The sequence below is a fragment of the Ictidomys tridecemlineatus genome, chromosome 11 (genome assembly GCF_052094955.1).
Source record: "Ictidomys tridecemlineatus isolate mIctTri1 chromosome 11, mIctTri1.hap1, whole genome shotgun sequence".
In the NCBI taxonomy this organism is placed as follows: domain Eukaryota; kingdom Metazoa; phylum Chordata; class Mammalia; order Rodentia; family Sciuridae; genus Ictidomys; species Ictidomys tridecemlineatus.
Window position 1 is genome coordinate 12,296,647 of NC_135487.1, and position 14,746 is coordinate 12,311,392.

The 14,746-nt window shown below is 40.5% G+C and overlaps 1 protein-coding gene and 1 pseudogene across 12 annotated transcripts in view; one reads left to right on the top strand and one right to left on the bottom strand.

Annotated features, from left to right (window-relative positions):
- The window catches only part of Ubr4 (ubiquitin protein ligase E3 component n-recognin 4), a 127,829-nt gene that overhangs the window by 53,539 nt on the left and 59,544 nt on the right, over positions 1-14,746 (bottom strand). For 3 of the 12 annotated variants that reach the window (XM_078025442.1, XM_078025441.1, XM_078025436.1), the window contains 10 exons: positions 14,079-14,253; positions 13,300-13,383; positions 13,070-13,210; positions 12,062-12,183; positions 11,339-11,450; positions 9,275-9,405; positions 8,981-9,158; positions 8,433-8,537; positions 6,732-6,887; positions 5,759-5,933 (listed from right to left, as the gene is read on the bottom strand). In XM_078025442.1, the coding sequence (XP_077881568.1) occupies positions 5,759-5,933; positions 6,732-6,887; positions 8,433-8,537; positions 8,981-9,158; positions 9,275-9,405; positions 11,339-11,450; positions 12,062-12,183; positions 13,070-13,210; positions 13,300-13,383; positions 14,079-14,253 (1,379 nt within the window). The remainder of the gene's footprint in view (positions 1-5,758; positions 5,934-6,731; positions 6,888-8,432; positions 8,538-8,980; positions 9,159-9,274; positions 9,406-11,338; positions 11,451-12,061; positions 12,184-13,069; positions 13,211-13,299; positions 13,384-14,078; positions 14,254-14,746) is intronic. The other 9 variants (XM_078025445.1, XM_078025443.1, XM_078025437.1 and 6 more) reach the window with 8 other exon arrangements.
- On the top strand, positions 469-1,494 carry LOC101958627 (activator of 90 kDa heat shock protein ATPase homolog 1 pseudogene; annotated as a pseudogene).

Genomic DNA, 14,746 nt, shown 5'->3' on the forward strand with positions numbered 1-14,746 from the left:
CTCAACCAAGATCATACCATATTACTGACTTTCCAAACAGATACTATTCTTGAAATTTAACAAGAAAATTAAAACTTGTGCCCCCAAATTGCAATTTTCTTTTCCTGGGTGACTTAAAGTATTTTATTCTTTTAAAAAATTCAGTGACCATTTAATTAACTTACTAATGGAAAAAAAAAAAAAAAAGGAATTGAAAAGCACTATAGACTCCCACCACCAATATGGCTAGGTTACCTAAACTGACTCTCCTAAAACCAACTGAAAAATACTAAAAAGATAACATTTAAAAAAAATGATAAGTCTCGAAAAGTTAAGGTGGGAGGGGGTGGGATGGAGAGAAAAGCAAGCCAGGAGGTGCTATGACTGCTTTAGTAGTTTCCAGGTGCTGCCAGGTGGCTAGGACCAAGAGGTCCTGAGGCTGTGGATGTGGCTGCTTGGGAGTTGGTGGGGGATTCGGTAGGAAAGCCTATGGCCAAGTGGGGTGAGGGCAATCCATGATGGACCGTGGAGGAGCAGGCAGACCCCAGCAACATGAACAACTAGCACTTGACAGAGAGGGATGCTTCTAATTGGTCCACAGAAAAGTTGAAAACACTGTTCCTGGCAGCAAGAGTGCAAAACAAGGAAGGCAAGTGTGAGGTGACAGAAGTGAGTAAGCCTGATGGACAGGCATCCATTAACAATCGAAAAGGCAAACTTATCTTCTTTCATGAGTGAAGCATCAAATTAAACTGAACAGGATCTCAAATTTGACGAAAATAGAGTGGATAAAGAGATTAGTGTAAGCCTTAACAAAGATGAACCTGATACAAATTTCGTGGCCTTAATAAAGGAAGAACAGGTGAAACTTCTAAGAGAAGCAATGGGAATTTACATCAGCACCCTCAAAAAACAGAGTTCACCCAGGGCATGATCTTGCAGACAGTGAATGGAGAGTGAGTAGACCCAACAGGGGAGCCAGCACTGAAAACTGAGGCACACAAGACTAACTCTGCTCCTCAAACAAACCCAGGCCAAACCTGGTGGTGTCAAAATGCCCCGTTTATAAGAGCAACCTTAGAGAGACCTTCTCCGACATCCCCAGAGGAACTCTATAGAGAGTTAACCACCCAAGGCTGGTTCAGGCCTTTACCCATGATCCCACAATGTCAGAAGCAGACAAAGGTGAGAAGTTTCACATGGAGATGGCAGTGTCTCTGGGGAATTTTCTGATCCAGTTCCTGAAAAACATACTGCGATGAAGGGAGGTTTAACTCTTGGCCAAAGGGGCACTTTGCTACCATCATGTTGACCTTCATTGACAAGAGTGGAGAGACTGAGCTGTGCATGGAAGGCCGAGGCATCCTTGACCCTGAGGAGGAGAGGACACAGCAGGGCTGGCAGCGGTACTACACTGAAGGCATTGAACAGACCTCTGGCTATGGAGCACATTGTTTTAGGGCCAGCAGCAGGGGGCTCCAGCCTGCTAGATACTTCAATCCAGCCCTCTCCTGACTGGGGCTCTTGACTCACAGGATTGCACCATCCCAACTGCTAACTTGGGGTCAGGGTCCCTCCTCTCCACATATACCTTAGTATGTGTATGTTTTCTGCTTGGTGAGGTCACAGAGTAATTTCCCTTTTAAGTGTACATACATTAAATAAACATAACTTCAAAAACAAAACAAAATAAATGATATCTCAAAAAATTTCAAAGGACTAAAATCATCTAGTATGTCCTCTAACCACACAAAAAAATTAAACTATAAATCAATAACATATAATTAGAAAATTCCCCAAAATATTTAGAAATTTAGTAAATACTTCTTAATATCCCCTGGGCCAAGGACTAAACTACAACAAATCCAGAAAACAGATTAAACTGAACAGCAATTAAAACATAATATCAAAATATGTGGACTACAGACAAAGCAAGGTTAAGAGGGAATTTTAGAATAAAATTTTCAAACATGTATTTTAAAATATGTATTTTGAAAAATTTAAAATTAATAGTTTTAAGTTTCCAACTGATGGAGCTAAAAAAAAAAAAGAATAGAAAATTAAGCAAAAAAGTCACTAAGTAGAAAAAGGAAATGAGAGGAATAAATACAACGCAGACAAACAGAAAAAAAACAGTTCCTTATAAGTTGATAATCACTAGCTAGATGACTGTTATAAAAAGAAAAGATACTATAAACCTTAAAGACATCATAAGGATGATAAAAAATAATTACAAACAACTACATGCCAATAAAATTGGCAACTTAAATAAAATGAATGAATTCCTTATAAAACATAACATGCTAAAATTGATACAAAGAAATAGAAATAATTCTCTATCACTTAAAAAATGAATCTATAATTTAAAATCTTTCCTTAAAACAAGTCTAGATGACTTCATTGGTAAATTTTCCAAGAACTTATAGAAAAATAAATATAGTAATCTTATTACACAAACCCTTCCAAAGAAATGAGAAATGGGGAACATGTCCTAACTTATTTTAAAGGAAAATCACTGTGCTAGACAAAACATTAGCAAATCAAAAACCCCAAAATATAAGGGATAACATCAGAATCTAGTTAAACCAAACCATAGGGTTGGTTTAAGAGAAAAATTGATGTAATTTACAACCATTAACAGAATGAAGGAGAAAAAGTGATATAATCAACTCAATAAATGCAATAAAAGTTACTGGAAAGTTTCAAAACATCACTAGAGAAAACTGTCTCCTAATAAACTAGGAATAAAATTTCCTTGATTTTATAAGGAATATCTGTTAAAACAAACCCTAGTTGGGTGCAGTGGCACATGCCTGTAATTCCAGGGGCTCAGGAGACTGAGACAGGAGGATCACGAGTTTGAAGCCAGTCTTAGCAATGGCAAGGAGCTAAGTAACTCAGTGAGAACCTGTCTCTAAATAAAATACAAAAAATAGGGCTGGGGATGTGGCTCTAACACTACTTATGAAATCTTTGCTAAGCCTGAGTTATGAAAATATTTTGTCTCCTAAAACTGATAATGTGTTACCTTTTAAATTTACATCTACAGTTCAATGGTTTGAGGCATAATGTAAGATTAATTTTATTCTGTATGAATTTCCATCTAACCCCCAGTTTTACTGGAAACACCATCCCTCCCCTAATGTCACCTTTGGCATAAATCATATGACCATGTATGTATGGAATCTACATCTGAACTCCAGCCTGTTCTATCGACGTACTTGTTATCCTTATACTAATCACACTGCCTTAATTATCATAGCTTTATAATAAACTATCATTGTTATATTTTCTGATTTTAAGGATTTTCTTCAATATTGTCTTGACTAAAATTAGTCCTTTACTTCCGAACAAAAGTCAGTATCAATTTGTCAATTTAACACATACATAACACCAACTGGGATCTGTGACAGGAATCCCATGGATCTGAATCTATCTGAAGACAAATGTCATCTTTACAATGAGACTTTCAATCCACAATCATGGTATAGTAAGTATTCCAATTATTTAGGTCTTCATTAATTTCTCATTAGATTTTGCAGTTTTCAGTATATAAATCTTATCTGTCAAACTTATTCCTACATGTTATTATTTAATGATACTCGAATAAATCTTAACAAATTATACACACAAGGAATAAAAATGAAAAGTGATTATTAAGAGACATGGAAAGAGATTATGATAACTTAACATCTATTTAAATGGACTCCCAAAAAGAAAAATAAAAAATGAGGCAGAAACAACAACTGATGAGGTTAATACATGAGGATTTTCCAAAACTAATAAGATACTAACCCATACATTCAAGATTCCCAGACAACTAAGGAAACAAACAAAGAAAACCATCTTATGTAGTTCAGTGCTACGTAGAGCACTTGCCTACTGTGCAAAAGGCTCTGGGTTTGAGTCCCAGCAGAAAAAAAAAAAAAAAATTCCAGCAATCTCAGAGACTCCATATTATCTGAACACAATGGAATTAACCTAAAAATCACATTAACTTTTTTAAAAAATCAGTAAAAAACCCTTTGAAGAAGTTTTTAAAACCCTCCATCAAAATATCACAGTTAACAGTGTCTGAGATCATCTTCATTCAAAGAGATGTTATAAGTGGCTGACGTTGAAGCAGAAGGGTATAGGAACATAGGAGGTGTTCATAGATGTTCTATTCTGTCTCTAATGCCTTGTCAGTGATTGTTTTCTTCCTGACAGAAATCATTCAGTTTAAAATTCGGATTCATTGTTTTGGCACTAATGTGATAACTGCTGGTCTCAACAAATTCAACAAACATTATATCACAAGTATTATTCTTTTGTGGAGGGGAAGACGATACTGGAGATTAAACCCAGAGACATTTTACCACTGAGCTACATCCCCAGATCCTTTTACTTTTTGAGTCAGGGTCTCACTAAGTTGCTGAGGGGTCTTGCTAAATTGCTAAAGCTGGCCTTGAAGTTGCAATCCTTCTGTTCAGCTTCTTGCGTAGCTGGGATAACAGGTGTGTGCCACTGTGACCAGCTCTCCCAAGTGTTATTCTTAAATTTTTCTTCCTCCTCTTCTATTTCTCTAGCTACTCTTTGGTTAAATACCAAATCAGTACCAAACACCATCACGTTTTCTTAAGGGGGATAGATTAGAAACTCACAGATTATCTTGTTTTAAAATATTCTACCATTGGCATTTAGAAATACCAATGCTCTTATTTCTCCTTTACCTTGTATACAAGCTGAATAAGGAACTATTTCTGATATAATCTACCTATTAACTTATTGATGAGCCTCAAACAGCGCCTTTTACAAAAAAGGATGCAACATAATAAGTTCATCAGTATTAATGAAACAAATTTTTTTTTTAGAGAGAGAGACTTTTTTAATATTTATTTTTTAGTTTTCGGCGGACACAACATCTTTGTTTGTATGTGGTGCTGAGGATCGAACCCAGGCCGCAGCATACCAGGTGAGCGCGCTACCGCTTGAGCCACATCCCCAGCCCAGAAACAAAATTTTAATAAGAAAAATTCATGGTTTTATTTTATTTATTTTATTTTTTTTTAAGAGAGTGAGAGAGGGGAGAGAGAGAGAGAGAGAGAGAGAGAGAGAGAGAGAGAGAGAGAGAGAGAGAGAGAGAGAATTTTTAATATTTATTTTTTAGTTCTCGGCGGACACAACATCTTTGTTGGTATGTGGTGCTGAGGATCGAACCCGGGCCGCACGCATGCCAGGCGAGCGCGCTACCGCTTGAGCCACATCCCCAGCCCCAAATTCATGGTTTTATGACAATGATTTCAGACTTATAGGATTTAGGGAGCTTTCAGAAAAAGAGTATTTTCTATTCTCTCTGAAATTGATCTATAGAACTCTAATCAGACAACAGATCTAAGCTGCATATGGGGGCATACAACTGTAATCAAGCTACCTGAGAGGCTAAGGCATGAGAATTAAAAGTTTGAGGCCAGTTTGTGACAACTTATGAAGACCCTACTCTAAACAAAAAATAAGGAGTAGGGATGCTGCTCATTATTAGAGCACATTCCTAGAATGCAAAAAACCCTGGTACAATCCCCAGTACTGGGGGGAGAAAAAAAGAAGGAAGGAAGAGACAGAGGAAGAGAAGGAGGAGGAAGAGGAGAAGATGATAGCTCTGGAGCATTTCCTAAGATCTTAATCTGTTTCATGAGTTGATTGTCTTTATATTTCATAAGAAATACACTATTGTCACCATTCCACCTCTGTTTCTGAAATACTCTGATAAAGCTTAAGATGGTGAATGGTCAGTCCTGACCTGTTGCTAGTGTGGACGTCTCCTTCGGCTTCCCCTTCTCCTTCTCCCTCTGAGCCATCTCCTTCCTGGTGCCCAGTCGTGGTGCTGATAGCACCAGTGCTTGAACTGACACTTCCTGGTCCAGCTGGATGTCCCTCAGCTGTGGCATCACCATAGGCACTGCTCCGGCCAGATACTAGAGGAAAATGGTTAAAAAAAAAAAAAAAATTGACTCCAAAGCACAACGGAATACAAGTTAGCAAAGGCTAGACAATAATTGGTAGCTATAGATATCATTTTTTTCTATATGAAGCTGAATGAGGACTGAATTCATGATCCTGATCCCATAGCACCATACTAAATCACACTCTCTAGCCACTCAACCTCCTATCGTACCCAAGCTCCACCCACAAGAATGATCTTCATCTCAACAAATTTATCAAATAATTCAGAGAAAACAAACCTGATATGTAAATCTAGAAATTATCAGAGCTACTCTTAATCTCCTCCATAAAAATTTTTCAGTCAATTGTTAACTACAGACTCATTTTCAAACAAAAATGGCTTTATCATGCTTCCTGATTCCAGAGTCCCCCACTTATTAGCTAGTGTACTGTGGGGTTGGCTTGCTACATCAATACATATGATCATTAATAGGATTGCCCCAAAATATGCTCCCCCCGTAATAAAGAGCAAAAACTATAGGCTAATGGGTTTCAAGGTCACAGTTATTTTAATCAAGATGTAGAACTGTGCATGTCACTGCTTTTTTTCCACTAATAAAAACTTACAGATGCCTGTAAAATATTTCAATGTTTACTTCACTGAGTGTCAGCAAACTCAACACTTGAAACTTCAGCACTGAGGGTAAATGAACTCCACAAGACTTTCAATGAGTCCCTACAACTTCTCTTTGCTGAAAGCAATTCCAAGCAGGGATTCCTATTTGTCCCCACCCTCTGCCCAGCGAGATCAGGACCCCCAGGCACATTACCACTGTGCTCGCCAGCCACTGAGTCCACTGCACTGCCCCCGCTCTCCGAGCCCACACTACCACCATGGTCAGCAGGAGAGGTCCGCAGGGTAGAACCGTCAGTCGCTGCTGTGCTGCCCTCATCATCTGAGGCTGGAGCTGAGAGAGTAACAAGAGCTGTTACAAGTAAAAACCCCTCTTCGGGGTGAAAGTATCAAACTACATAGTGCAGAGGACACGATGCAGTTTATGTATCCTGTAGTCAGAGAAAAAAGGGAAAGATTTGCTTCGCTAGTTGACCACTAACAGGAACAAACACTGTACATGGTGCATTGCAAACAGTACTGAGACAGAAGTAAAAACCCAGTTCACTGGGCATTTCCTTCGCTCTTACACTACAGCACAGAGATTCAACAAGAATCAGTGATGTAGACACTGAGTCTTCTAGCTAAATGCTTCATGGTCACCATTGTCTAGGTGTTACTGAAACCTGCTGAGAGATCTCAAACTAGCCATTGCCATTCAAAGCATAAAACTCTGGATTTTAATGAGATTTGTTTTGTAATCAGTCAATTTATGCTTAGGAAATCACTTATCATGAGCTTTTGAATTGACTGTTTTTTAAAATCAAGTGGTCCCAAGGGGGCTCACTGGGAAATTTCACACGTTCTAATCATCCTCATCAGATGCTAATAATGAAGCAAGGAAATTCCCCAGAGACAGCCACAGCATCCAGGATCAGGGCTGAGCTGAGACAGGAGGAAAATGCTGGATGAGATACACGGGGGGAAGCCACGACAGCCACAGAGCAGGTACAGTATGCACACAACCAGACAACACAACAGCGACCTCAGAGCCTGCAATGATAGCAACAGAAGAGACCTCAGAAAAGCAACAAGCCATGGCAGCAGGTGGGGATAGCCAGTTTCTCTTTTTCTTATCTATCCAGGGTCAAACTCCCAGAATAAAACATTAAAAAAAAAAAAAAAAGAAAGAAAAGAAAAGAAAAGAAAGAAAAAAGAAAAAGAAAGAAAGAAAAAGAAACAAATACAGAGATTCATCAGTCTGGAAAAGTATAAATCGACCCTTCTGTTACTTGAGGGTTGATTCTCCAGTGGGTTTCTCAGGTATGACATCCTCCTTTGTTTGGTTCAACTCTCTATTCAAATCACATTAGGAAAGTGAATGAAATTCAAGTCAAAATGAGTTCTGAAGATTTCCTGTGGATCTTGGTTATCCACAAAAACCATACCTCTCCTGCTCATAGGTGCCTAATGGTCAGCCACGTAGCCCCACAATTCTGAAGCACAACCCAGCTACTTGCAGCTTTAATTTTCTTTGCAAAGGAAGAGTAAAAACTTAAACAGTAAAAACTTTACAGTATCTTGTCTCCCTTTTAAATTTTTTAACATGTTAAAACTCTACAAAGAATACTAAACAATATAACTCAAGCCCTAGTCTAATCAGCCTACCAGCTGCTCTCTGGACCTCTCCTCAAGAATCAGCTCAAGCCAGGCAGCATGCGAAGTGTGAGAAAGCAGAGCCATGAGCACCATTGCCAAGTTCAGCACTATGCCTTCCACACTCATATTCCTAAAGCCAGGCAGAAGCAGGAAGTCCAGAATGGCCTGTCAAAGCAGCTGCCCATTACACTCTCACAGCACTAAGACAAGGCCAAGGGTCCTGGGGCCCTGCGCCGTGCTCCTTGCTGTGGACAGTTACCTGATGCTGTGGTGTCAGAGAGGGTTCCTGCGTCCAGAGAGGAAGAGCTGGGTGCCTGGCCGGACAGTCCTAGGCTCTGAAGGCCCAGGGCACTGCTGCTGCTGCCTGGGAAACAAGTGGAGAGTGAGCACGACATCCCCTTCAGACCCCGTCCACAGCTGCTTTGGCCACCTGCTGCCCTCAGGAGTCTCTACAAGCCAGCACATGACCCTCTCTGGCCTATATCCACTGCTGTCCACCCCCCAAATTCAGTTACAGAGGTGGTGGAATGCTTCCGTCAGCTCAGGCAGAACAGAGGCTGGAGGAATCTAGGAGATTCAGGAGTAAATAATCCAGAAGACCAAACCAGCAGACAATGAGATTGGCTCCCAGCCCGAAATTCTCACCACAATCCCTCTCACTCTCCACCTGTATCCCTTAACAGCTCTCACCCAGATCAACCTCTCCCCAAAAGTGGGGACAAGCTAAGTCAGCTGGATATCAGTAACTGCCAAATCCTCTCTGCTGTGCAAGGCAAAGGCCACTCTATTCCTGGCATTGCCTTCTACCTTGCTGGTCCTGCTGCAGGCTCAGGGCAATTGCTAGTTCAACCATGGTCTCATCATCTGCGTCAGGCGGGATGTCCAGCATGGGAGGGAAGCCCTCTGCGCCTGCCAGCAGGGCCTCCAGGGGAGAGGGGTTGCCATTGTTGACATTCTCAGCTGTCTCCAGGACCATCGACTCAGACTGCAGAGAGAAAACTCTGTCAGGGTCCCTTAGCAAACAGCAAATTGTGGAGTCTATTGAATAAGAGCTAGAGGGGAGCTGAAGCTCCTTTTCCCCTCTCCTGCTGCCAGACTCACCACCATCTCAAAATCTCCGTGATCCACCTCACTCTGCTCCTGGCTTTCCTGACGGATGTGCCCACCATCCGGGATTCCTGATGACTGCATTTTTTCATCTGCATCATCATCGTCATCATCATCCTTGTCTCCTGAGTCAAAGAAACCCCAATCACCTGAAGGTGCTTGCTTTTTCCTCCTTAACATGTGGTGGTATAAGCTGAACAGCAAAAAGCCAGCACATGGCACCCTGTGCTTCCAGGGTAAAACTCCAAGGTGCTATGCCCAGAGACCTTTTTCTTTTGTGCCTTGGACCTAGCAGAATCTAGGAAGATGGAGTTAAGCACAGATAGCTTGTCCCCAAGGAATAGGACTGAAAAAGGATTTGAAAAGGATTTCCCTAAAGCAAAGAAATCTAAGGCCTGACAAACTCCCACCAATTCTCAGGAAGCCTTCGACAAGACATGAAAAATAATACAATTGAGATGTGTATCTGTCATGGAAGCTTAGAGTTTATTCATTACTTATCTCCAAAACAACTAGGTTAGTAAGACTTTCACACTACATAGAATTAAAATGCAAAACTATCAAATGGGAACTAAGGATACTATAATAGGTCCTATGTAAGCCCACTTCTGTGGGAAGGTGGAAAGCCTTCTAGAAAAGAAATAGTCCAGGTGAGGGGGGGGGTGCGGTGCGGGGAATGGGGACTGAACCCAGGGGCACTTAACCACTGAGCCACATCCCTAGCCCTATTTATTTTTTGAGACAGTGTCTCACTAAGTTGCTTAGGGCCTCGTTAAATTGCTGAGGCCAGCCTTGAACTTCTAATCCTCCTGCCTCAGTCTTCCAAATCCCTGGGATTACAGGCCACCATGCACAGCTAGGTTTGATGGATTATTAAAACAGGCAAATATGTCCTTAATTAGAAAAACAAACTGTTGGGCTGGGGATATAGCCCAGTTGGTAGAGCGCTTGCCTTGCATGCACAAGGCCCTGAGTTCAATCCCCAGCACCAAAAAAAAAAAAAGAAAATTTTTAAATTAAAAAAAAAAAAAAGAAAAGAAGCTTGAGGAAACACAAACTGTTGGCAGTGTAGGTTCTTGCTAGAGAAAAGACTGCAAACCAGTAAAGGTTAGAAACCTTAGAAAAGATACATGTTACTCAGGGAAGAATGTCTGAAAGTTACACTCCTCTAGACCCAGGCTGTCCCATACAGTAGGCAACAGCCACGGGTGGCTACTGAGCTCTGGCTAGTCCATCTGGAGATGTGCCACTAGCATAAAATCCACGTTGGACCTGAAAGACTGCCAGAAAACAAAGCATTTCACTAGTGGTTTTTTATATTGGCTACATGTTGAAATAATATTTTTGATACACTGGATCAAGCAAATTTTTAGTACATTAATTATCCTTATTTCTTTATATTCCTTATGTGGCTGCTGGAAAATTTAAAAATATATTTAACTTTCATTTGAAACTTACTTTCAAATCAAATCAAGTAACCAAAGAGTTATATAGTATAATGCTATTAGACAGTCTATAGAATTGCTCTTATTAAAATGTAAAATGGTGAACTCTTGACCATGGCCAAGTGTATTATGAGGGAAATCTGTGAAATCTGTCAAACTTATTATCAGTATGGCCACTGAGGATTCTGTTCCTTAGGCAAAACAAAATGGAGCCTTAATGAAGAGCTTTGGTGCCTGGGGAAATTAAGTTCATTTTGTGTTTGGTCACCATGATCTTTTCAAATGTTCTTATGCTGGGACTCAGGAGAAGCTCCAGCCAAGTATAAGGTATTCACTAACGACCATGTGGGACCCTGTCATGAAGAGTCCTATATCCTTTGCTTGGTTTTCATTGTTACCTTTATTTTTACATAGTCTTGACTTTCATTATTTTTATTCTACTTAACTACACACATTTTTATATGTCACCTTAAAATTCTTCATGAAAAAGTAGGGTAAGAAATAAAAAAAACCAAAGGCTCTTGGTCAACATGAGCAGCACTTCCTAAGACTGCACCTCTTCTCCCCCACCCCCCCAAACCAGACAGAAGCCCACACCCACACCTCACATTACCCATTGGAGTGTTGCTTCGAGGGGAAGAGGGCAAAGTCACATGTCTCCGTTTATTCCTGGGCCTTAGGACTCGAATTAGAGCTTGTTTACAGGAGAAGCTCACAGCAGGATCCTGAAGTTTAAAAGGAAACTGTCATGCTTATTCACAAAAGCAGCTGCGACACTTTCTCAGTGCGTCACATGCGTCACTCACATGTGTTGTAAAGACCTATTTCACAGGCACCCAGCTGACCCAAATTCAGCAGGTTAAGCTGACTGGCACTTCCAACCTGGCATACAGAAGACCCATTCATTGCCTTCCTGTCTCTCAGTTCCTGGTGACAGTCTGGCAGGCCATTTGCCCCTGAAGTCACTTTTGACTCCTTACATATAGACATTGGCTTTTCTTCAGATGTTCAAGCCCTCAATGCTCCTCTTAGCTCTGTGCTATAAACAGTACCTCTAACATGTAGCTTCTATGACAGAGTTCCTAGAAAGAGACATCTTAATGTGCTACATTCATTCATGTGCTTCTTTAAGTAATACTTAGCACTATATAGCAAATACCAGACTAGTCCTTAAGGATTCAGCACTGAACAAGAAAGACTAAGCCCACTCACTCCCTTTCCAACCTTACTCTTCCATGCTGTAAGATCTTAAAGCTTTTATTGATATTTGAAACTATGAATTCCTTTAAGCCTATTAAAAATTTTTTTTCCAGACATTCTCAGGAATGGTACGTACAGGACATAATAGCATCTGCATGTAGATCTTGGACGCAGTGTTGATACAATCCAGCTCACAAGTACAGTAGCCATGGATAATGTCTACCAGTGCATTGACAGTAGCTTCAATATGAGTAAGACCTACAGGGAAGAAAAATATCATCTGAAAACTTGGTGGAAAAGCCTCTAGATACTTGGGAGCTTAAGATAAAGTACAAATTCTTATTCCCACATAAAGGTCAAGCTAACAAAAGACAACAAGCACAACACAGCAGAACAAACCAACAAAACACACACACAGAATGTGGACTGTCAGCAGCATTTGTGATTTGTCTTATTAATAGTCTTCTAATCTCCCAAACTGTCCTCAAAAGCCTTTCCAGATATCCTGCATGATAGAAGTGAGCAGTTGTCCACTCTGCAGCTATCAAAAGACAAGGCAGGGAAATGTGAAGAGGTAGGCAGATGCTAAATGCCCCCTACAATCCCCAAACCTCAGGCAATGATAGAACATGACCTTGACAAGCCTGCTGGTCTAGCGTCCAAGTAATCTCCAAACAGATGAATACCAGGTTGTTCTACTATTCTCTGTTGCTTCCTCTTCCACCTAAGCTTTCAGTAGCATGAGAAGTTAAGATACCTGACACAGTAGCAGCTTGTAAATAAAATAATTCAAGACTGATACTTAATTTTTAACTTTCGAATAAACATTGAACAAGTTTTAAAAAATGTTCTTAAAAACAATAATAAATACCATAGAAGATACATACACAATACACACACAGTATCTCTTTACATGAAATGTGCAACCCCACGTGAAGAGATACAGCACAAGAAAACCCTACTCTCTGCCACAAAGCTAGTTCCTGTATCAGGAATAATACACTGATCTCACAGACTTCTAGTTCCCAGTTATTAATTCTGGAAGAAGTGAATGATGAATGCTAAGGGTCATAGCTATTCAAAGACAGAATTTATATCAACTTCATTATGTATCAAGATTCAAGTGTCCCTTTTAATATGATACCTGGCAGGCAAGCAGGTGCCAAGAAGGCATTCTTGGGTTTGGATGCATGGAGTTTCCAGAAGTGGTTCACAAGCTGGGTGATGAAACTACAGCAATCTCCTTCCACCTGCTTCTGCAGTTCCTTCCCCTCATCCACTCCTTCTACGCAGGAGAAAGAAGATTATTAACGATGGCAAATCAAAGATGGAATTTAATTTGTTTTAAGGTTAACTCAGGTCAAGGAAGCTTGCCTGCGGAGGGAGTTTCAAGTGGGGCCCCAATCAATATGCCAACTATCCCTAGATTCCAGCAGGCACATCTAGGAAAAAAACAGTCTGGGAAAGGAATATCACAGAAAACATTGAATGTTAGAATTAAGTAGAAAGGGGAGCATTCAGGATCTTTACAGCAGATTAAAAGATGTCCATTCCAACTGTTCAACTTCTAAAATCTAGGGGAACATCTGAGAATGTTTCTAGGATTGTAGTGTTAGGAGGGAGGACAAGCAGGACAATGACAGCACATGGGGACGTATAAATAATAAAAAAATGTAAAAGCATCAATTAATTCTATTTGAAAATGGCAAAACAGGTTTGGTACCCAGTCAATGTAAGAGATGAAGAAACAGAATGCAGCACTGAGAAAGGCCACTGAACATATTAATAAAATATTGGTAAAAAGATAATATGAAAGTACAAGATACAACCCATAACTTCAATATGAACAGGACCGACCAAGTTTAGCTTTACCCTAAAGACCGTAACAATGTTAACTCCAGAGACAAATTATACCTGATGTTCAGAACACTAAATAAACTCAAGTATAATCAAATAAAACTCAAGATGAGCACTGGAAAGGGCACTCAGTTAAACTGGGACATCCTAACATCCACAAGATATAGAACAGGCAGCAAAATCCTTATCACAGAGCCTGAGATCAGTTGAAAGGCCAGTGAGAATAGAAAGAGGAGGAGAGAGGGTAGAGAAGTGTAAGCAGATTTCAGGACCACAGCCACGTAGGCCAAGTTCACCTGTTTCCATCTGGGGCAGCTTTGACTCCGTGAAGTGGACAAGGTTATTAGGTCGCATGATGGCGATGGAACGAGCTGTGATCACCAGCCTCTGGAACACCTCAGGGTCCAGATCCTTGCCTTCTCTGCTGGATGCATTGAGACACTGCACAGCTTTGCTCAACAAGGCCTGATCCTATACAACACAGCATCACAGAGAATCAACCATAAGCAAAGGCTGAACACTAAAAACAAAAAATAGAGGGGAGTGGCAATCATCAGGATTGCTACCTCCTCTCAGGAGAACAGATCAATTCCCACCAACCACCAAGAACAAACCTTCAAAGCAGCACAATATGTTGGACATAAAACATTAAAGTCTTTTGTTTTTTTCTTTTTTTGAACTGGGGGTCGAACCCAGGGCTCTATGAATGCAAGGCAGACACTTTGCCACTGAACTACATCCCAGCACTAAACATTAAAGTGTTTAACAAGTCAAAAGTCATGCAATCAATATCAAAGCATGATAGGAAAATTAGAGTCCACTCAAGTCTCCGGTACTGCAGCAGCCTAGATCTCCCTCTAGCAGAAGAGCAGTTTCTCAGCAAGTTCCTAGTGCCTAAGGGTGATGTTTCCAAAACTGCCTTTCCTTGGGGAGGGTCACAAGTTAAACTCACATTTCTCAATTT